This window comes from Phoxinus phoxinus, assembly GCF_949152265.1.
Source record: "Phoxinus phoxinus genome assembly, chromosome: 13".
Lineage (NCBI taxonomy): Eukaryota > Metazoa > Chordata > Actinopteri > Cypriniformes > Leuciscidae > Phoxinus > Phoxinus phoxinus.
The window spans coordinates 19,674,426-19,696,198 of NC_136888.1; the positions used below are offsets into that span (position 1 = coordinate 19,674,426).

A 21,773-nucleotide genomic window follows, 5' to 3' on the forward strand; every position below is an offset into this window, starting at 1 on the left:
GTTTCTCTGGGCCCCATATTAAAAACAGAATGCCATCAATCAAATAGAATGTTGGGGTTGTCGCCTGGCAACGGGGACGCCGGCGCGCACCTGCTGCACTGCGGCACCGGAAACAGAGGGCACAACACAGCAGCAGCGCAGGAGATGTTAAGGGGAGTTAATCCGCTGCCACGGGCTGCCTTTAATCGTTTTTCTCAGTTCTCTTTATCAGGGACGGGTCAGTGAGCTTTGGCATCCCGTCAAATCGCAGTAGACAGGCGGACATACAGCACAGGGAGGAGGCGCTCAATCGGGGACACTGCAGCGAGACGAGAGCATCATCATGGCACACGCGCTCAGAGCGCTGCGCGTGCACGCCGCATCATCACTGGCATTTTAACAAGAGCCGCTTCAGCAAGAGGAGAGAGAGATACGAACGTGGGTAGTCATGCCCAATAAATCTGCGAATTTCACGCTGACCATTTGTTTTTATTATTATTTGTATATGCTGTGTGGATGTGGACTTTACTGGTTTACCCGGATAAAATCAAAGTAAGCCACAGCATCTCTGTTGATGTTACTCAAATCCAGCCCGTTATCAGCACCGCTCAGCTGGAATGAAAGAAGAGCATTGCTACCTGAGGAAACAGCGCATAAACCTGGAACAGGGTAAATGTGATTGTGTGTTAGGCTAGCTTAGCATTTCACTGAGCGATGCGACACGAAACGTGGGGAGTGTCACGATCTGGTATCTATTATGCTGTCTAAGCATCTTTACAGCTCCACACACTTAACATACTTATCTGCATAAGTTATATTTCCTTTGTACCGTTAGTGTTTGTTGTATCTATGCTCATAATCTCACATTACCAAATATCAAATACGACAGCTGTCATTCCATCTAATTGCCCCTTGTTTCTCTGGAGTGGAGATCAATACAAAGGGACAATAGAGAGCTAGTAGATGACCAATGTTAATGTTCAAATCTAGACTATAGATGATCGTTTTCTTCCTTCTCCGCAGAAATGAATCGTCTTTGCTCTGTTAATAATAACTTTCCATATGACAACAACCTCCTGGTGCTGGACATAGTGCTGAGCTCGTTATGGGCATCGCCTCAGCCAATCAACTGGGAGAATGTTGCCAAGTTGGTGCCAGGGTTCACACCTAAAGAGGTAAGAGACATGAGGCCTCTAGAAAATAACTGTATTTGCTGTGCAATAAACTATACAAATATATTCTTAAATTATAAGATTATATAATAAACTATATTCCTATGAATAATTGCTTTTCAAAACTATGACATTCTCGATGATATAGACTTAAAGAATATCATAGTATTCTCTATATACTTCTCTACATACTATATACCGTCATTTGGCTCCAAATGTCATGTGAAATTTTTCATTTTGACCCCATTCAATTAATTTTTTTTCGTAAGTTGCTGAAATTTTGTGGATTTGACATGGGATGACCCTATAATAAAATATTATAATACTGGTAATAATAATAATATTTCCCATCACAGAATGCTGTTAAACACAGTACATGCATTTGAGAGGTTATTACCTACTACACCTTTCATACAAGGATCCAGAAGTTTCATTAGCAAATGTTTGGAGATGTTCAGCTTATCTTCTTATATTTGTGTAGTGTGCACGGAGGTTTGAAGAGCTGAAGACCACAGGCAGTTTCCCTCATGTTGATGAGCAATGTAACCCACTGACTGGAGCAGTGAGCTCTCCATCAGAACCCTTTTCCACTTATATCAAATCCAATTTATTGGACAATACCGGAGATACGGGGGAACCACCGTCCAATCAGGCCACTCTCTCAGTGTCAGGTGAGTCAGTGAGTGGGGTCTGGACAAAAATGCCCAGTCTTTTATTTAGTGCTAGACTCTAAACTACTCCTTAATATATAGAATTTTGGTATTCAACATTTTTGGTATCCTATCTCACTTGTATGGACTTTAGATACAGGGTAACAGGGTTTGTATGGATTTTATAGATACAGGGTAACAAAAATGCATTAAAAGGGGGTTGTTTATATGTGTTCAGGCCTCTCTGTGATCCCTACTGGTCGAGGAGCCTCTGAAGAGAGTGAGATTGCAGATACTACCACAGAAGGGAATAAAAGGTGAGGCACACATTCATACCAATCAGACCGGCCACCGGAAAATGTGGGCTGGCTCGTCGCTACGTATGTATATATATATATATATATATATATATGTATAATGAATTCTAGTTAATTTGCGTAGCCTATATGCTTCTGTTAGCCCAGACGAATGGTCCGCTTGGCCCACTTGAGGCAACAAATCTAAGTCTCAGTGCAGCAGTCTAAAAGCGCTCGACAATGTACAAATTTTGTAGATATCCAATCAAATCGAAGGAGGCGGGGTTAACTGTCCACATAAACCAAGCAGCACGGCACTTTTAATGCTTGAAAAATGCGAGCCAAGGTAAGAAAAGCATCTGAACATGACGAGGTAATACAGCAATATTTGGCAACTGTTGACAGTAAAACGACATTAATGACGTATAATAATGACGGACATTAATTTCCCGGGATGCAAAATCTTTCTAACCTTTCGAATTTCTTAGAAATAGTGCCATTTTAATGCCACAATTATTAATGCCATTTACATTATTTGTCACACAATGCACACATAAATAATAACTTAGCAGTTTTTAAAATATCAGATAAGAGTGAATGTTTGTGTATCTGTTTCCAGGCTTTATTCAGTCATTTCACAGTCATTTGAAAATTATTCATAAAACTCATAATATAATTCTCAAACTTACACTAAAACATGGTAAAACTGCCAACTTTCATATTCAATGAGCCTATGCCCCGGGTTAGGAAAGTGTCGCATATTAAAATAAAAATATAATTTGCTAATTAGTTAGTCTTACTAAATTAGTCTATTTAAATGTTTTCGAAAGAAGGCGGCTCAATTTATCTATTAAAAAAATCCAGTAAAAACACAAATATTATGAAAAATGAATACAATCTCAAATATCTGTATTCTATGTGAATATATTGTAAAATGTAATTTATTATTTCTGTGATCAAAGCTGAATTTTCAGCATCATCACTCCAGTCTTCAGTGTCGCATGATCCTTCAGAAAACATTCTAATATGCTGATTTCTTTGTTTTTTTTTAATGAACACAAGAAAGGCACCACAAAAACAGTCCACATTCTGTCCTAGTCGTTAATGTTAATAAGAATTTCGATAAAAAAATTCAATAAATAGCATTTATATTTCTGTATAAATAGCAGTTATATTTTTTGTTAGTAAGTGGTGTTACAAATTGCTCTGTGCATAATGAGCTGGTGGGTTTATGGTGAGGTGTGTTGCGGACCGGGTGTGATGGGCCGCTTTTTTGCCCTGTCGACCCCTGCCAATCAGGCCACCAATGAATCATCTAACTAATAATGTCCCGGTATATGTTCACTAAGTGCGTTTTTCTTTTCCTTTCACACAGCCCCAATATGGTAATCCACGTTTGCGATGAGGCAAAGAACCTGAAGCAGGACTTTGTGTGTCCAAGAAACCTTCTGGTGAAAGAGATGCGATACTTTGAAGAGTATCTTTCTGTGGACCCACAGCGCTGGGACGAGGTAGACATTTCTGTCCACTGTGACGTCCAGATCTTTGACTGGCTCATGAACTACATCAAGAGTCACAACACTGAACATCCGCACGGAAAACACATGGACAAACCCAAGCTGGGTAATTGTCTTTTTGGAACTGTCTCAGAAGTTCTGTGTGTGTTTACTTTTGTGTTTTATTTTATTTCTATAATCAAAGATACCATCAGAGGTGTTGTGTAATGTGTGTTCTATGACCTGGCTGAATGGTGTTTGACGTGGTTGTAAACAGTTATGCATTGGCTGTGAGTTTGATGTTTCGCTGTTTGTGATGTTGTCGGTTATGTTATGTGGTGTTTGGTTGCAGAGCACAGCAATGTCATCTCAATCCTGATCTCCTCCGAGTTCTTGAAGATGGAAACTTTAGTAAGTGTTGTGAGGGGTGACAATGTTTTGGGTAATGTAGTAAGTGTGCTCTGAGCTGGGTGACCTTTAGGTTGTAGTGGACACTTTAAAGAGCATGATGCATGATGGCTGTTTCATCATTTGTGTTGTTCTTCTGGACAACTCTGTGCACTGCTCATACGAGCGCTATATTTTCATAATTTTCTGGAAAGACTTGGTGAATCTTCATTATTGTATGTGCTTGTAGTGAATTATCCCTAGTTAAATGATTGCTTTTATGTAAACCTTGTCTGAGCAGTGTGCAGAAAGCATGTTTGGTTGATTTCATTTATTTATTCATCCATTTGATAAATGGGCTTCAGGTGTTTGATTATCGTGTGTTTTCTGGATCTGAAGGTTGAGGAGTGTATCCAGTATTGTCACAAACATATGAGTGCCATCATAGCAACACCGTGCAATATGAACTGCATCAACAACAACCTGGCCGGACGCATCGCTGACCTCTTCAGCCACAATGAGGCAGATGACCTCAAGGACAAAAAAGACAAATTCAAAAGGTGAGAACAAACATACACAGGACAAAAATTTAGTTATTCAAAAGAGCTGGATATTTATTAGCTTTAATATGTAAATATTTTACATGTAAACACTATATTCAGTTGTTGCTCTTGTCTATATTCTATATTTAACATATAATAATAAAAAGTAATACCATTTTAAGATTTCAATATAAATGTAAATATATACATAATATTATTATAAATAAATAATGATCTTTCAGAAATCATTCTAATATGCTGATTTACTGCTCAAGATACATTTCTTATTACGGTATCTGTGTTGACATTTTTTAAGATAAAACAAAATATTACGAATATCTTTACTGTTGCCTTTAACCAATTTAATTTGTCCTTGCTTAATAAAAATATTAGTTTAAGAAAATACTGACCCCAAAACTGTAGTGTAGATAATATGTTGTTAATACAATATAATGTTCATATAAAATATGTTGTCATTGATCATACTTTATTTGTGATGATTTGTACTTTCTCACCAGTAAACTGTTTCAGAAAAAGATTGAGAGATTATTTGATCATGGTTATCATAATCACGATTCCCCTGGTAATGCATCTACTCTGTACAGGTGAGAAACTTTGGCATTGCTGTGCGAGCTGTAATGATGAGAATAGCATGATGTATTATTGCATAGACATGTACTGGAAGTATTATAAATTATTCTTCTGGTGCAATCAAGTGGATTTCAGTGTAATCATTTTGTTGTTGTGATTCTTTCCCCAGATGTGGACTTTGCCTTAAGCTTTTAACCAAAGAAACTGAGAGAAAAATCCCTTGTGTTCCAAACAAAATCAACATAGATGCCCGGGGAAGCATTATATTCACTCACACCAGGTTAAATGAGGCACTCTGTATTTCAATCACATACACACCAAGTGTATTTAAAACACTCAAATAAAAGATTCCAAATGCTGATATTCCAGTCTTATACACACATATATGCAATGACATGTTGGTAATTGTGGTGTGTCTGTCTAGACATAAGGCCTGGGAGGTACATGAGTATTTGAACGGGCTTTATGAAGAGTTGAAGTCCTGGGTACTGGTTTACTGGAGGATCTGGGGCTCCATCAATTTCCTTGCCTGCTCGCGCTGCAAACAGGTAAAGAAAAAAATTGACTTCACGAGTCACAATTCATTGTTTAAGATTTGAATACAGTGTGTATATGTAGATAAACATAGATATTGATTGGTTGGTTACTAATTGAATAAGTTGTTTGGCTTACGGCAGGCATTCCTGTGTACGGAGTTGGGCCAGTGTAAATACCACCCGGAGGCGGTTGTGTATCCTGGCATTGGGGCAGATCATAGATGGCACGGCATTGGTCTTTACCCCTGCTGCAACCAGAAAGTCCTACGATTCGATCCCTCCTCCATGCCCAAGGTTTGTGTTGTTGCTTTAGAATACGTTCTCTTAAACTCAGATGACCTTTGAACCCGTCTCACTTTGCGAATGCCTGTGTATGTTTTGGTGCAGGGCTGTAAAATAAGAGACCACATTGTAAATGCGGGAGAGGGTGGTGACTGCGGCGATCACAATGTAAACTCAACCCAGACCAGAATACTCAATGACCTGCTGCTCCACAGAGAGGCTGTGTGTGTGCCCGATAGGTCCGACTATAGTAACTTCCTTCTGAAAAAAACTATTAGACAATCTGCATACCATATTTGATTTGTTTGATCCTTTGTATAGTGTTGTGTTCAGGTCTTTTGACTGATGTTTTAAGCTCTAATCCATTTTGTTTTGCCATAGCTCTGAGGACCCTTCCACAGCCAGTGAACATGTGCCAGGATATGATGTAACGCTGGAGCCAGGGATGCTTACAGCTCACAGACCCAAGGAAACAACAGCTGTGAGTCTATCACATTTTATTCTTTCTATTTACCTGTATTTATTTTTGGTCTTTTTTTTGTTGCTTTTTTTTTATGCAACCATCAGCAACATACAATCACAAATTAACACAAAAGACAATACCGCACTGCAAATGTACAGACAGACAAAAATACAAAAAAGAAAACATAATATCGTGTATATATCTAAGAAAAAAAGGAAATCATAGTCTTTATTACATAACTGCAGAATTTTTTTTCTTTTTAATACATTTCCTCTTTATATTATGGAAACCAAATTTTACCTCAGAGTAAAAAATTAAATAATTGTGAGATATAGTTTAAAATAGGAAATAAAGCCACATTCTGAGAATTGGAAGGAGTAAAGTTGCATTATGACACATACATTCACATTGTGAGATATACAGTTACAATAACTACATTTGCAATTGTGAGACAAAGTTTAAATGAATAAAAATAAAGTCATAATGTAAGATATGAAATTGCAATTGCAAGTAATAAAGTTGCATAATGAGAAATTCTCAATGTAAATACACAGTTATGAGAAATGCAGTCACATTTGTGAGATAATCACATTATTATATATAAAACCATAAACATGAGATATAAATTAAGTTAAATAATTGTGAGATATAAAGTGAGAATATTTTTATTTATTTATGTCCTTGGTGGAGGAATCTGGCTTTCATTTATTGTGATACATGCATCAGTTTATTGTTGACCTAAATTTGTTTATCCAATCTCAAATTATGACAGCACCTTTTTCTTCTCTTCTTTTGCAGTTTTCACTCTTAAAAAACTGGAGTCTTCAGCTGGTAAGAAGCCAATTCCTCAAATATTTAACGCAACACGATTCCTACAGTACGCGACGCTACTGTTCATCTCACATGTTCATTTGTCCTTTTGCAGCGGCAGCAGTCTCTGCTGTCTGAAGATGAGGAGTACACTACAGGGTCCGAGGTCACAGAGGATGAGGTCGGGGATGAAGAAGAGACTTCAAAAAAACAAGGTGAGCTAAAATGTTACAACTCATCAGATGATCTTCAGGCAGTACCTCATTGCGGTCAGAAGGTGGCAGTCACATACAATTTTCAGGATTCTGACCTTAAAGATTTCTTTTTGTACACAGCTGCAAAGAAGGCAAGAAAATCTGGGAAACCTTTGAAAAGACAAGTGTCCTCCCCGAATTTTCAGCGTAAGGAGAAATCTGGAGAAAAGGTGAATGCAACACAATAATTTGAAAATGTATTGGTGCTGGATTTTTCAAAGCAATAAGACTTAAGGTGACTTTACATAGGAATCACCAGCTTTTTTTTTCTCCAGAAAATATGAATGTCTGGTTTAGTAGTTGTTGTATGCCACTTTTCTCTTTTCATTCATTCTATCCTGTTCCTTTAAAGGTGCCATCTCGAGACTCAACCCCGTTCACGTGAGTGATTCCAAAGACTTGCTGTTTTCTGGAGGAGGGATCTGTTTAAACGCTGAATTGATATGCTTACTCATGCCATTTGATTGAGAAGGAATTTCTAGGCCTCTGAATAATACATTATTTCGCTCTTAGCGTCAGCATCCAGAAGAATAAGTGGGATAGCAATCGCTCCATGAGGTACAATCAGGACGCACAGAGGGAGGAGGGTATGAATCTTTTTCAGATGCTCTGACTATAACAAAGTTCCTCACAACTGCACATAGTGATAGAGCCAGTCTTATAAAAGAAGAGTCATGATTTAAAACCTCTTGAAAATCCTAGAAAATCTCAGAGAAAGTTAAATCCAGCCATCAGCAAGTACATCTGCCAGCTCTTCAGAAGAATAATGTTTTATAAACACTTTTGTATTCTAAATAGGATTAAAACTGTAAGCTTACCATTATTTAATGATTTATTATGGTAATTATCAATGGTATTAAATATTGTATGGACAATTTTAGCTGTGCTTCTGACACTAAAGCAATCAAGGAGCTTATGTGTAGATTTGCAATGATCTTGATGGATGTCTATACATCCAAACTCTTTCTAGATCAGAGGAGAATGGAGGAGATTATAGCAAATCTCACTAAAATGCGCTTCGGTGACCAGGAGCAGACGAAGCTGAAAGACACAAAAGAGGTACAAAACATCTTTATTCCCTTTAGATAAACCAGCTAAAGCAGCTTTAAGACTGTGATTGTACGTTTCCACGTGTGTTCTGATTTGTTGCTGTCATTACCATCTTTTTGAGCAGTATTCCAGCATTGTACTCTAGTATTTTGCTCCCATGTGTGTTTGTGTGCTCGCAGCCTGCAGGGGGGCTCTACCCGAGACTGGAGGCCCAGTTTAAGGCCTCCTCACAGTCCAGCGGAAGACACAGCAGCTCAGAGAAAACTCTAAGGTACCACAGTCACCTCGAGCACTGAGGCGAGCCACAAGTGAAAGAGTATCAAATTATAATTGATGATATTAATCATGAGATTTGGAACATGTTTGTTGTGGTGCACTAACTAGCTGGCTTGTCTGCTCTTGTCAGGCACATTTATAGGGATAGTTCAGTCAAAAATTAAGAACTCTCACGACGTTCTTCTGTGAGAGAAGATATTTTGGTCCATACAATGAAAGTCAATGGCTCCTATTACAATGATGTTTTGAACCCTATTGATTTTCATTGTACAGACAAAAACAAATTTTTCAAAATAACTTATTTTGTGTTTCACTGAAGGTTTGGAACGATATGAGGGTGGGTAAATGATGACAGAACTAATTATCCCCTTTAAAATACTTTTATGAAAGACCCAAAGTCCACTGTTTATATAATATTGCTTTACTTTTTTATTTGATGTACTTGTGTGTGGCTTTAATTGGACCTTTTTTCTTACTCACTTTCTCCTTTTTCTCTCAGTTCTAATTTTAACTAGCACTTTTGTCTTTTTTTAGAGCAAAGACACGCTCGGGGCCGTCAAGACCGACTTAGAGGAAATCTGGAGATAAGTGGATGAGTTTTTAAAAAGGAGGATTAAAAGAGTTTGTGCTGTTTGACGAGGCAGAAGAAACCATCAACCATCCTTTGCTCCACACCTCACCCCACCCTCCTTCCGAACTCTTTTCTGACACAGCAGGAATAGTCTTTTCCGTTACAATCCCAGGAGAAGAATGGATTGCTGGTGTGGTCTCTGATGTCATAATTGTAGCTATAGAACATAAACAATGGACCTAATAAAACCTTCTGTTGCACTGTAAACATTTCAAGCTTTTGGCTGCTGTTGAATTGGTTGCACCCACTAAAAAAAATTGTATGCATTACCATTTCAGTTTATTTAGCATCTTTGGCTTTATTTTATCTCATCTCTAGCTCAGGATTCATTCCAGCCGCAGTGAGTTGCTTCCTTTTAGTCGACTCAGGTGACCAGACAAAGCTCATCTCCGTGGTACTGACCCTGCACTTTAAGCCGTCTTAATGCAATGACTCAAACCTGTATAATACGCAAAGTAGCCACTGGGTAAAGAGTGACGCTGACGACTAATACCTGTGAGGTCCATGATTGTGTTGCACTGGAACTGTCACAACTGTGCCATTTGGACCGATGTGACATGGGGTAGAATACAGAATAAATCATTTAAAATAAACCTGTTTCTTTTTTTTTACTACGGCAGAATTTTATGAAAATTCAGTTTTTATGAAAGGAATAATTCCCTGGGAAATGCATGTCTGTAAATACACAGTCCTATTTTAAACAATTACTTCATGCATTGTCTTGTTTAAAAAAAAAACGCGACAGGAAGGGGAAGTAGAACTGCGTCTGTGGACAGAGGCGGGGGATATTTTGTGAGCTGGTCTGCCTTTTTTGGTGACAGGCGATGTTTGATTGAGCTCAGGCAGGTTGGGTTACAGTACTGGGCCACTTGCCAGCCAGGAACACAAATGATCATGTGTTAATTCCCTCTTTACTGGTGGGAACCAGATCCATCACAACCCCCACCATTCAGATCTCTCTCTTTTTCTTTCCAAGAGTTGTCTCTCTCTTATTCTGAAAAGCTGATAGTTCTGGAGCAGAAGTCCATGCAGCAGTTTTAAATAACCCTCCGACTCAAAACAATTTCATATTTTAATTTAGATTCTCTTCAGATACTCTCCATTTTTTCCCCCATCCCTGTGTGTACACTTTAAAAATAGTATATGGTTGTATGTACACTACCATTCAGGGGTCAGTAAGACTATTATGTCCACCAAGGCTGCATTTATTTTATAAAAAAAATTACTGTAAACAGTAATATTGTGAAATATTATTACAATTAAAAAAAAATGTATTCATGTGCAAAAGCTGAATTTTCAGCATCATTACTTCAGTCTTTAGTGTCATATGATCCTTCAGAAATCAGTGTAATATGCTTTTCTTATTGTTATCAAGGTTGAAAATGTTGCTTACATTTTTTTTTAAACCATGATACATTTTTCAGCATTCTTTAATTAATAGAAAGAACAGCATTTATTTTAAAAAAGTGTGACTTTTGATCTAATGTGATTTTTTTTTAACAAGTGTAGTAGGGTCTAAAAGTGACACCACCAGTGAAAATGTTTTTTTCTTTCCATTACAAATTGTTATAATTTGAGTGAGAAGAATATCTAATATCAACATCACAAATTATTATTTTTAATTAATTTTATTTCATAATGTTACTTTAACACGTTTGTTTACAAGTTTAAATTAGATTTAGATTTTGTGCTAGATTTAGATTTTGTGTTGTGCAGATTCTAAATTAACTCAAGATGGAAAAAAGTCAAGCTGTTATAAATATTCTACAGGTGACAGGGATCTGAGCTAATCAGAAGAAGATGCCTGTCTTTTTTAGTTAGAAGGAGCAGAAAGAGCAGCGATTCAGCAGAGCAAATGAATGAATGAAATGAATGAATAAGCAGAGTGATGGTAAAGGTGGACGGACAGTAGCTGCCCTCATTCCCTCAGTACTTGGTCAAAGGTCATACCCTGATCATTCAATGGTCTTTTGTCTATTGTTACTTGTAGCAAATGCTTTGTTGGCATTGTGCATTTGTTTAGAAAGACATGGATTTGTTTGCTTTAAAGAATGACTACTACTGCAACAATTTTAATTAATGTGACAGAATAAATATTTCTATATTTAATATAATCCACTATTTACATCTCACTTCACCTAAAATACACTAGCCTATAAAATAAATATACAATTGTATATTTAATTAAAGCTAATTTACTTCACATATCACATTGCTACTATTAGCTGCTGAAACTATAAATATTGCAACACTGGTTAGCTATATAGGCGTCAATGTCATTTCTAGATCAATGGAAATTATGAATTACTTTGTTTTGTGTTGTTCTATCGTCGCTAGAGGGAGCTGTTTGCATCTAGACATTCTTCTATTGAAGCCAAACTTCATGTGCAGCAAGGACTCCCTCATTGTCTGTGTTGTTGTCATGAAGTTAACTTCTCTCAGGAAGGACAGAGCTATTTATAGTGACCACCATTATGAAGAGACTCCTGCAAATAACCTGAGCTAGAACAAATAGCTTATAATGCATAATTATAAGCCAGAATATAATGATAAATAACCACAAAATCATAATAGTAATGTAAATAATGCTTCATGATGGTATGCATGCTGGTTTTGTAGTGAAACATTTTTCAACAATGATAATAAAGCACTTATAAATAGGCTGGTCTTTATGTGAACAATGAACTTAAAAATATTCACTGAGTCATATGTTATGAGAAAGTATATACAGTAAAACACCTTAAATAAGACAACTGTCAAACTTGTTTGAGTGACATGGGAGCAGCAGGTGATGTCATTGTAATGCATGTAAATGAACAGGCAGGACCAGAAGGAACGGGCTTAAACCAGACCAATCCTGCACAGAGCAGCCCACTTCATTTCACATGTATGTGCCACAATGCACGTGCAGCTCCTACTGCTCACTTCAGCAAGATGACCTCTTTCAGTCGTGCCCCTGACCCTGTTAACTTTCAGACCCACTGTATGTTGCTGACTGATGATGACATACTTTAATAGAGGAAACATGCAAGGTTTTCAGATCAAACACTGAGACAGGTTTTCCCTCTTTATGACAAAAACGCATTCTGTCCTTTCGTACATATGCATGATCTGGGTGACCTGTCCTGCAATGAACTAAACCAGACGTCCAGAGGAGTTTCAATGGTTTATTGTATTTCTCAAAATAATTCTAAACAGCTGAGACAACAATGAAAGGAAGCATGGCGAGTTTTCTGTTACACACAGAGTGAAGTCATAGTCTGAGAAACATCAGACATTTCTTATTTCTAAAATAAGAGCACATTTGCTGACTTTAAATCAGTTACAATGTTTCAAAATGTTTCAACTCAACATGCACAAATATGTCTCTTAATGATGATCTGAGCAAAAACAAAAACATAACATGACAACAAATCCAGTATTATTCAGCTCATACTGGTCAGGTGACAATGTATTAAGTATTATCTAAAAAAAATATGAAGACACCCACTCTGTTCATTAATTACTAATAGATTTATTATAAAACATGCAGTAAAGAATTCAACATTGGTCTAATTGGTCTTTAAAAACTGGAACATCAGTTTTGGGGTTCAAACAAAGAATGTTGCCTGTGATTGCTGGAAAGCAGGTTGACATGTATTCTAGAAACTTCCGTATTGGCACTTTCAGTTGTGGAATACATACAATTAATTTACACCACATCACACTTATCTCTGCTTCCAAAGTTTACAACAGCAAAGGACCTACATCATATTCACTCCTTTTTATATTGTATTATATGTTAATAAAGGTAAAAGAGGAGTGAGCATGAATCTGATCCACACATCAGCTGATTATCAAATGATGACTGGATCCATTAAATGCACAAAACTGCAACACTAGAGTCTGTTACAGAATAAAACTGAAGACCAGCTGCCATTGGTTCACCTTCACTAGAAGTGCGATCAGTTTGTTGGTTAAGGCTGAGCATATAATTTACCAAATTACTGGCCCTAAACTGCTGTAACTAGTTAACCATTTTAAAAGGTGTGTAGAATGGGCCACATGCTGGACCAAAGAGAAACACTTTATCAGATATTCAACGTGTATAAAGTGCAGTCGTGACCTTGTAAAAATGTATGTCAAATGATTGCTAGACTAAAGGAGAATGTATTATTTTTCTCATTCTTTGTTCACTAGAGACACTCGAGTAGTTTTGCACACAAAATCCAGTATTTTTCCATCAACTGACGTTTAAGTGGCGTTGCATCACGTGACTTGCAAGGAAGGGGGGAGAAACATGCTAGCATTTGACGTCCCTTTAAAGCAGCACACGGACAGTTTATTATTATGTTTTCGGGTGATTCGATGCGTTTATAATACATCACTGTCATATTGGAGTTAATTTCTCGGTAGTTAACTTTATGGAAACCATCACAAGCCAATTGTATCAGGCTCTGATCCATGCCATGCGTATCATACCCTGACTCTGAACAACCACTCCCCTTCGTGGCTCTGGCTCGTGGAAAATTACCAGCTTACAATCAGCACAAGTACAAGCTCCAACATCCGCCTCACGGACTCGATGCCCTCGATCTCCTTCAGTCCACCGTGAAATATATTTTTTTCGAACATGTAACTTAACGTTAACGTTATACAATTACCAAGCGGCCACTGTTGTTAAATATAAAAAAGTGGACAATGTAAAGCTCAAGATGGGTATAAACGCGAGTGTTTTTCGGAAGAGTAGCGCGACAGAGATAAATCACTCAGCAACAAACAAATAATACAGTACCGTAATATTATCGCACATTACAAGTCCACTCTGCACGCAGTTTGCCTTCTTTTTCTCCAAACGGGCGGAGCAGTCGCGTGGGCGCCCAAAAGAGTTTAGATTGATTGACGTGCACGCTGTCCAATGGATCGCGAGCAAGGACGTGCTTAGCAACGCTGCGGCCAATAGCACGACCCCATGGGCGTGACGTTAATCCAAACTTTTCGCGGCGCCATCGGCTGAAAACTAAACCGAGATGGAATCTCCCAGTCTGAACCGGTTTCAACCGGTTACGAGTTTGTTGCTTGTGAGAAGAAGAGGCACAGGCTCAGTCTCTAATACCGCCCTAGTGCAAAATATACTCCAGTACAGAGCACATTTCTTAATTAAGGTTAACTTTGTTTCGTAAAATGAACCGGACTGAGAAAATACTGAACTCGCCGTGATTGTTGGTGCGGAATTCACATCCTAGTGGTCCTTATATCAAGCAAGTAGCTCGTGTAGTCTTCACAGAGGAATAACGTTAGTGTGGCTGGCCAGTCAACGGCTCATCCTAAAGCTTTTTTTGCCAGAAAGCGTGTACAAACAGGCACCAACGATACTGGATAAATTAAACATAATTTTAGCAACTCTGGCAGACAAGCCCACCTTCTTTCTCTCAAAGGCTTGGACTTTAGGTAGGTAAATATGGGGTGAAAACTTATAGCTAGAGTGTTTGGGTTGGTCTGTGAAGAATGGTGATGCTGTGAGATTGTGTAGAAATGCATAGAAATTGTACGTATGAAGGTTTAAGGTCGAAAGAAAGTGAAATGGCTTTGCTGCTGAGGGTTTATGAGGGATGTTGCGGGTGTGTGTTGCGTGATGGCTCGTGTTCAGCACTGGTGTCACGCTGGTCTGAATAATGTATCTGGGTTTTCTTTGTTTTAGCAATCGTTGTATCTCACTTACCATAAAAAACAATCACAAAATACACTACGCTACTAAGTGCTATCCGTAAGCATAGCCCATGGTATCTCGACTTAGCGAGTAAAATTCTATTGTAAAATGCATGCAGGACCATTCAAAAGCTTTAGCATTCTTTTAAATAATTAACGGCATGTAAAAATACACGAATACAATTATATTGCTTACCTGGTTTACTACTAGTAAAGCCTGCAGAGCTTTCAGATGTAGGGTGCAGAGCATGGGGTTGGTGGGAGGGGTTGCTCCGGAGTCAGGGAAGGAGATCATTGCAAAGTCACCCCCGTAGAAGTCATCTCTAGACGGGTGTAGACAGTTAGAAACATCGGCGTTTGTTAACATGGACGAGGCGTTTGCTGGAACGTTTTTAACGTCAGTTGTGCGCTAAGGCATTTGCCTTTCGGTCCATTTAAGCGCATTCTTATGACAGCATGCATGCGTAATTGTTGCCAAACATGATTCATTATTAGGGCCTTTAACGCATAAACGTGGACAATCAACCACTGTAGAGAATAATAAACAGCTTTCGCACTGTGGTGCAAGTTGTTGTCCTCCTCGGCGTTGATCTTAGTCCAACTTGGTTGTGTTTTGAAGACGTGTGCATGCATGAAATCAGCTGATAAGTGGCTCTGTGTTGGAAGACAGATCCTATTGTTGTAGGAGTTGTAACGTTACTTGCTTTACTGAATGAAATAAGGTGGCTAAATCAACAGGTTGCGCAGTACAGAGAACTAGTTACGGTACCATTACTTTATTTAGGCCTGCAAGACTCACAAAGATTGTCTGTGTCCTGTTGTCCAAGCAAATTCTCGAAATTTCCTTTTTTTTATTCTTGGCCGTAATGCTTACATCGTTACGCAATAGTTTGGCTCCGGGGTGCAAATTGAATTAGCTTGAGCATTGGTCATTCTCATTCAGTTGTCCTTCAACTGTGTGCACATTATTAAAGTCTCGTGGTCTTATGGAAGCTCGATCAGAGAGTAGGGAAAACAGTTTGTAATTCAGAGCGCCTCTTGTGTTATATGTAAACAGAATGACGTCAGCGAAAGGGCTGCCTAGCACGTGGTCTCATTCAGAGAATAATGGCTCGTGTGATCACGAGCCCAGTGAGTGGCCCTTGTTCTTCGGACATATCAGGATGTGCAGACTGCAAGCATGTTACCTTTATTGCGCCACCCACCTATCCCGTTGTTATTGAGGATTGAACCCTCCAGCAGGCATTAGTGTGTTGGCATTGGCAGGCCAGGTCATATAAGGCTTTTTGGATAGTCCTGGGTCGAGGGAGGGGGGTAACGGTCAGCTGTTTGGATTTGTGTACCCAAATGTTCATTTCACATGACTTTGCCCCTGCTGGATGTTTCCTCCCTGTGCCCCACAGAGCTCTATGCCAGCAATTATGACAATGTTAGCCGACCATGCAGCCAGACAGCTGCTGGACTTTAACCAGAAACTGGATATCAACCTGCTGGATAATGTGGTCAACTGCCTGTACCATGGGGTCGGGCCACAGGTAAGGAAGACCATTTCACAAACCGGTGAGATATAGTACCAAATGTAAGTATATGTTTGTGTGTATAAATATATATATACATATATATATATTGGTGAAATGTAGTTATATATATATATATATATATATTTATGAAATATAGTACCGTGTGTCTGTGTAAGAAATAAACTGCATTAGATGCAGTGAAATATTATTCTTTTGAACTTTCTATTCATCACAGTTTCCGCAAATATTAAGCAACACAATGGTTTTCAACATTTATAATAATACGAAATGTTTCTTGAGCACCAAATCAGCATATTAGAATGATTTCTGAAGTACCATGTGGCGTTGAAGACTGCAGTAATGATGCTCAAAATCTAACCTTGCCATCACAGAAATAAATTACATTTTACAACATGTTAAAATAAAAAACAGTTATATTACATTTTTTTAATCCAATTAATTACATGATGTGCCGATTAATAAATCGAATTAATCGTTTAAATTAAAATTAAATTAAAATTGGCTGAGAAATTACCCCCAAAAGATCATTTAAAGTCATTATTGTGTTCAAGGAGAAAAGTATCAAATAGACATTACAAAAAGTAGCTTTTTAATTTGGGAGTTAATTTTGTTAAAGTCCCCGTGAACCGGAAGTTACAAACGACTTTTCTCCAGTGTTGTGATGTATTTCCAAGTGAAACGGAATATTGAACAGAGGGCAGGGTTTTACTTTAGCGCTCCTCCTCTCCATCTCTCGCTCATAGCAGACGAAGTCGTTTTGAGGGGGGAGGGAAGGATAACTTATTAGATTAAAGATTATAAGGGTACATGAATTTATAAAAATGAATGAAGTGCACAGATAAATCATTTATAATAAACACTACAATATTACATATAAAAATACGCATTGTAAAATTTGATTTCATGGCGACTTTAAATACTTTTTCCATAAATAATAAATTAAATCTACAGCCCTAATTAAATTGTACAAATATTTCACAATATAACTGTTTTTGTGGCATTTTTTTTATAAAATAAATGCAGCCTTTGTGAAGTTGTCTTTCAAAAAAAATAAAATATATGTGTGTGTATAAATACACATTAGTGTATGCACTGACATCTTTAAATATTGGCCACAGTCTTTTTGTTTTACAGTGTAAGTTAAGACAAATGTTTCTCTATTTCAGCAAAGAATGGCACAGGAGGTGCTGACTCATTTGAAGGAGCACCCAGATGCGTGGACACGAGTTGACACCATTCTAGAGTTCTCTCAGAATATGAACACCAAAGTAAGCCAAGTCCCAACTTACTCTGGTGGAGGGTCATGGTTTCTATACTTTGAGGAAGATCTGATCTCTTATCACATATTATACAGGAACACAATTTGGTTTTATTTTCCTTCAAACCAGAAAGATCAGCAAATATATCAGCAAATACCCATTTTCTTAAGTGTATTGGGGTTGCTTAGCGTCATCTCAGAAACAGATTCCTCTGTACACGTGTGAGATCACATTTTCCTACACCTCTCCTCACAGTCCTGTCTTGGGCAAGCAAAGTCAGAGTTAAAGTTGGTGTGTGAGGATCCTCTGTTGACAGTGAAATACCTCAGTACCTTCATCTGTACAGCAGCCAGAGGTGTGTTAATGACTGACTGTTTGAGGTCAGGATATATAAAGCACCTGATCCATGTGATCCAAGTTTTGAGCCATGTATTTTTATTTTAATATTGATGAGGAAAGCAGAGGATCCATGTAGTGTAGAATTTCTAGAAGCCTGAAACAGAATTTCTGCACTGATAAACTACACACTCCCAGAGTTCAAAAACTTTTGTTCACTTTGTAGTGTGTAGACTGAATGTAAATTATTTAGTAATTTGTGAATAGTGTAGTATTTGGATGAATTGTCTTCCTCAGTGTGTTAATAGACTTCCTCAAAGTACTGCTGACCCAGTTTGCCGTCTGCTTGCCTTTTAAGATTGCTCTTAACACTCTGGTCATTACTAATGTTTGAGTTGATTTATCAACAGTATCTGTAATATCAAAATGATAATGGTCCAAAAGTGAGGGCTCTAGAAGAACAGACAGGAAAAAATGCAGAGCAGGTAAATTCTTTGAATTTGTCTAAATTCATCAAGCAAAATACAGACAGAGCGCATTTAAAGTGCTTTTTGAACATTTGGCTTTTTGCTTAATTTATTTACAGCCTTGAAAAAGCAAACAAAAGACAATTAATTGAAGTTGTTCATATTTGATATTAATCACAATGTTCCATTATGTTGATTGCTTGTAATAGGACGAAAAGGGGTGTGTCTTCCTGTGCACCTTGACACAGCTAGGCTTTGGCGGCAGGCCTCCACAAGGTCTACCTTTTCATTCCCTTACTCTCAATTCTGCTGTGCCTCCATTCACACTGCACATGCCTCATATGGAGCTGAGAGACGGCAGGGAGATAGGCAGGCAGTTTACCCCATTTTGTTTTTACCCCAGTCATGGATGGTAACAGTTATTTCCACTGTAGGGATCATCAGTGTCTCTGTGTATTGTGGTAATGCTTTTCTCCCCAAGCATTTGTGACCCGTGCTGGCAAAATGTGTCGGAATGCGCACAAGCTTCAGGCAAAACAAGTGAAATGTCAATTTTGGTCGAATTGGAGTTTTTCACAAAAAATTAGTTCATTAAGCTCTTGTCTAGCGATTCCAATGCCCCAAATATTAATAAAACATCTAAAACTATCTTTATTTGTATGTTTTCTGAGAGGCTACCTTTCTGAATCATGAAAAAATGCAGTTTTTCTCTGCTCGCTTCTCTGCGATTAGTGCTTCTCAAGTTTGGTTTCGTTGTAAAGCGCAGCATTCCAACTTTGAGAATATTCATAGCGAATTCTCAGTGGCATGAGTCTGAACCAATGAAATGTGATTTTCAAACTCATGCTGATGTAAACAAAACGATCTTACTCTCGCTGACTGACACATCCGAAGCATGCGAACAAAGGCTCTTCTCAGACGGCGTGCGATTCCGATATACACATATACAGAGAATTAAAGTATTTCAAAATAATTGGCGGGTATTCACGCGAACATCTGTCATGTCTTAAATTAACATTTGGTTAACTGGTGGGGAAAAACATCTGATGTAACATTACATTAGATCCATGCATTACAGTAGGTCTTAATATATAGGCTGTCTGTCTCATCAATGTTAATCAAACAATTGTGGTATCATGGAAAAAAAGTTGAATATATATTTTTTCTATAGATATGGGTTTTGACTTAGTGTGTGCCAATTTTTGTGTTTTTACCAGGGATTTTAAGGTATGATTGCTAGGTGAATTTGTTCTGGAACCTTCAGAAAACTAGATTTTCTCAAAATTGACTTTGCTGACTTTATCAACTTAACCAATAGGTGTAGCTCAATATTTTTTTTGTCTGATTCCAACAAATGAAATACAAACAAACAAAAAAAATAAAAATTATTGTAAAAATAACTAACTCTTTTTTTTTTTTTTTTTTGCTCATTGGGACTAATTTTGCCAGCACGGATAACATTTCTCCTCTGCCCTATTTTGTTTCTCCTCTTGAACATGCACCAAGAAATATCGCAACATCACATGTGAACAATAAAGACCTTGCGTGCTGTTGCAATGTTTTTTGGCCTTGCCCTTTTTCTTTTTCTTTTATATTTATCTTTAAACCTCTTAAAAATTAAAGGTGAAAAGATCCTGGTGATTTGAGAAAGCAAAATCTGTCTGTATGCAAGTAACCTACCTCTCCAGGCCTCACCTTTAATACCCTCACATAGTGTATGATCTGTATTCCCTGTTTTGCTTTAACACATTACCTTTTTGCGTCAGGTTTTTCCTCTTTTTTCATTAATCCCTACAGTCGAAATGCTGATGATCCAAATAACACTAGTGATCATGACAAGGACACTAATGCACCATGAATACCCTCTTAAAAGCAGCATGGTGGCAGTCTTAAGGCAGTCTATAGACCAAAACCTGTGGCTTGTCTTGCTGTTCCTGAGACCCACACCAGTTATTGGTGGAAACATTAGTGTCACTTTAAAACAGAAAGGGGTTTAGTTCGCCAATGGGAAAACGTATCTATGATGATTAAAGCTTGTGAGTGGCCATTGACTCATAAAAGAATCCTTCGGTTCTTTTTGTTTTTGGACACAGATGTTGCGTCGTTCCCCCAAGCTGCTTGCTTTGTTGTGGCCGAGCACGGAATCAAACCATTAGCTTTTTGCTATTAACGTCTCCTCTCCTGTATTTCACATTCTGGTGTGACATGGCCAGAAACAGCAAAACTTCTACAGAATCTCATACAAACATTGTAGAGTTTTTATGGGGGATTATGGACTTTTTTTGTGTTCTCTTTTTGAGTTTGGAAAAAAAATTCTCATTGAAGTCAAATCTGCATGATGTTTTTTTCAATCTGAATCCATTTGAAACAAACCAAAGAATGTGTGAAAATATTTTAGGCAGTCAAAGTTAAGAGCAATTTTTTTGTTTTCCTTGTTGAACGGTACAGCTCTGGCAGATTGGCTGGTTAAAGCTTGGATCCTTAAATCTTGATTTGTTCTCTTGGCATTACAGTACTATGCTCTGCAGATTCTGGAAACAGTTATTAAAACAAGATGGAAGATTCTGCCCAGAAACCAATGTGAAGGTAGGACTGACTCACAAGAATTCCCCTTACCACTTTGAGATAAACGAGTAATTCATAGCTCAGTCTAAATCAATTCTTAAGTCATAAGCAGCTCAAAGGCTGGATTTGGACAAGCTGTGAAGGGATCATTGAAATGTAGAAGTAAACATTTCACTCTGTGACAGACTTGACTCTACAAAACGTTTTTAGCAGGCCAACACATTCATTGGAGTCAAGTGAGTGATTGCCAAGTTGAGCTGAATTCCCCTTTTAAAAATGCATGGAAGGTTGTCTGCTCAGCTTAGTGTTCATTTGTTACCAAAAAGACTAGAATCTGCTCTGTTAAAAATCAACTGAAATTTAAAACATGACAAGCACCTATAATTGATTAATAAAGCATCACTTAGATACGTTCTACGCTGTTCAGCTTAACCAACATTGATGTCTCAAAATCATCCAAAACATGTCTCTGTTTGAGCTGTCTGTCTGCACCCAGCCAAAT

The 21,773-nt window shown here is 37.9% G+C and overlaps 2 protein-coding genes and 1 long non-coding RNA gene across 9 annotated transcripts in view; 2 read left to right on the forward strand and 1 right to left on the reverse strand.

The window, feature by feature from the left end:
- sanbr (SANT and BTB domain regulator of CSR) lies at window positions 1-10,142 on the forward strand. 2 transcript variants are annotated; one of them, XM_079633798.1, is made up of 21 exons: window positions 1-648; window positions 1,003-1,154; window positions 1,633-1,822; window positions 2,040-2,118; window positions 3,473-3,720; window positions 3,946-4,004; window positions 4,380-4,540; window positions 5,041-5,127; window positions 5,283-5,393; window positions 5,538-5,661; window positions 5,791-5,943; window positions 6,037-6,170; window positions 6,313-6,412; window positions 7,193-7,225; window positions 7,320-7,419; window positions 7,540-7,628; window positions 7,811-7,839; window positions 7,972-8,045; window positions 8,429-8,517; window positions 8,688-8,779; window positions 9,319-10,142. In XM_079633798.1, the coding sequence occupies exons 1-21, from the start codon at window positions 597-599 to the stop codon at window positions 9,353-9,355; spliced, it is 2,193 nt and encodes a 730-aa protein (XP_079489924.1). In that variant the 5' UTR covers window positions 1-596; the 3' UTR covers window positions 9,356-10,142. The 2 variants fall into 2 exon arrangements, with proteins under 2 accessions (XP_079489924.1, XP_079489925.1); XM_079633799.1 differs by having other exon boundaries at window positions 3-417; window positions 9,319-10,000.
- LOC307009761 lies at window positions 4,655-16,471 on the reverse strand. Its single transcript, XR_013800105.1, has 3 exons — window positions 15,300-16,471; window positions 5,786-6,038; window positions 4,655-5,651 (listed from the first exon to the last, which is right to left on the reverse strand). It is a non-coding gene; the product is annotated as an uncharacterized lncRNA (long non-coding RNA).
- Window positions 12,574-21,773, forward strand: part of xpo1b (exportin 1 b) — a gene marked incomplete at its 5' end in the record, with an annotated part of 19,658 nt that continues 10,458 nt past the window's right edge. Inside the window, 6 exons of one of the 6 annotated variants that reach the window (XM_079633794.1) lie at window positions 12,574-14,845; window positions 16,507-16,638; window positions 17,811-17,912; window positions 18,650-18,724; window positions 18,916-18,982; window positions 21,220-21,292. Coding sequence is in view for 3 of the 6 variants with exons in the window: in XM_079633791.1 (XP_079489917.1) it covers window positions 16,483-16,638; window positions 17,811-17,912; window positions 21,220-21,292 (331 nt within the window). Of the gene's footprint in view, window positions 14,846-16,482; window positions 16,664-17,810; window positions 17,913-18,649; window positions 18,725-18,915; window positions 18,983-21,219; window positions 21,293-21,773 lie in introns of those variants that run through there. The other 5 variants (XM_079633792.1, XM_079633793.1, XM_079633796.1 and 2 more) reach the window with 5 other exon arrangements.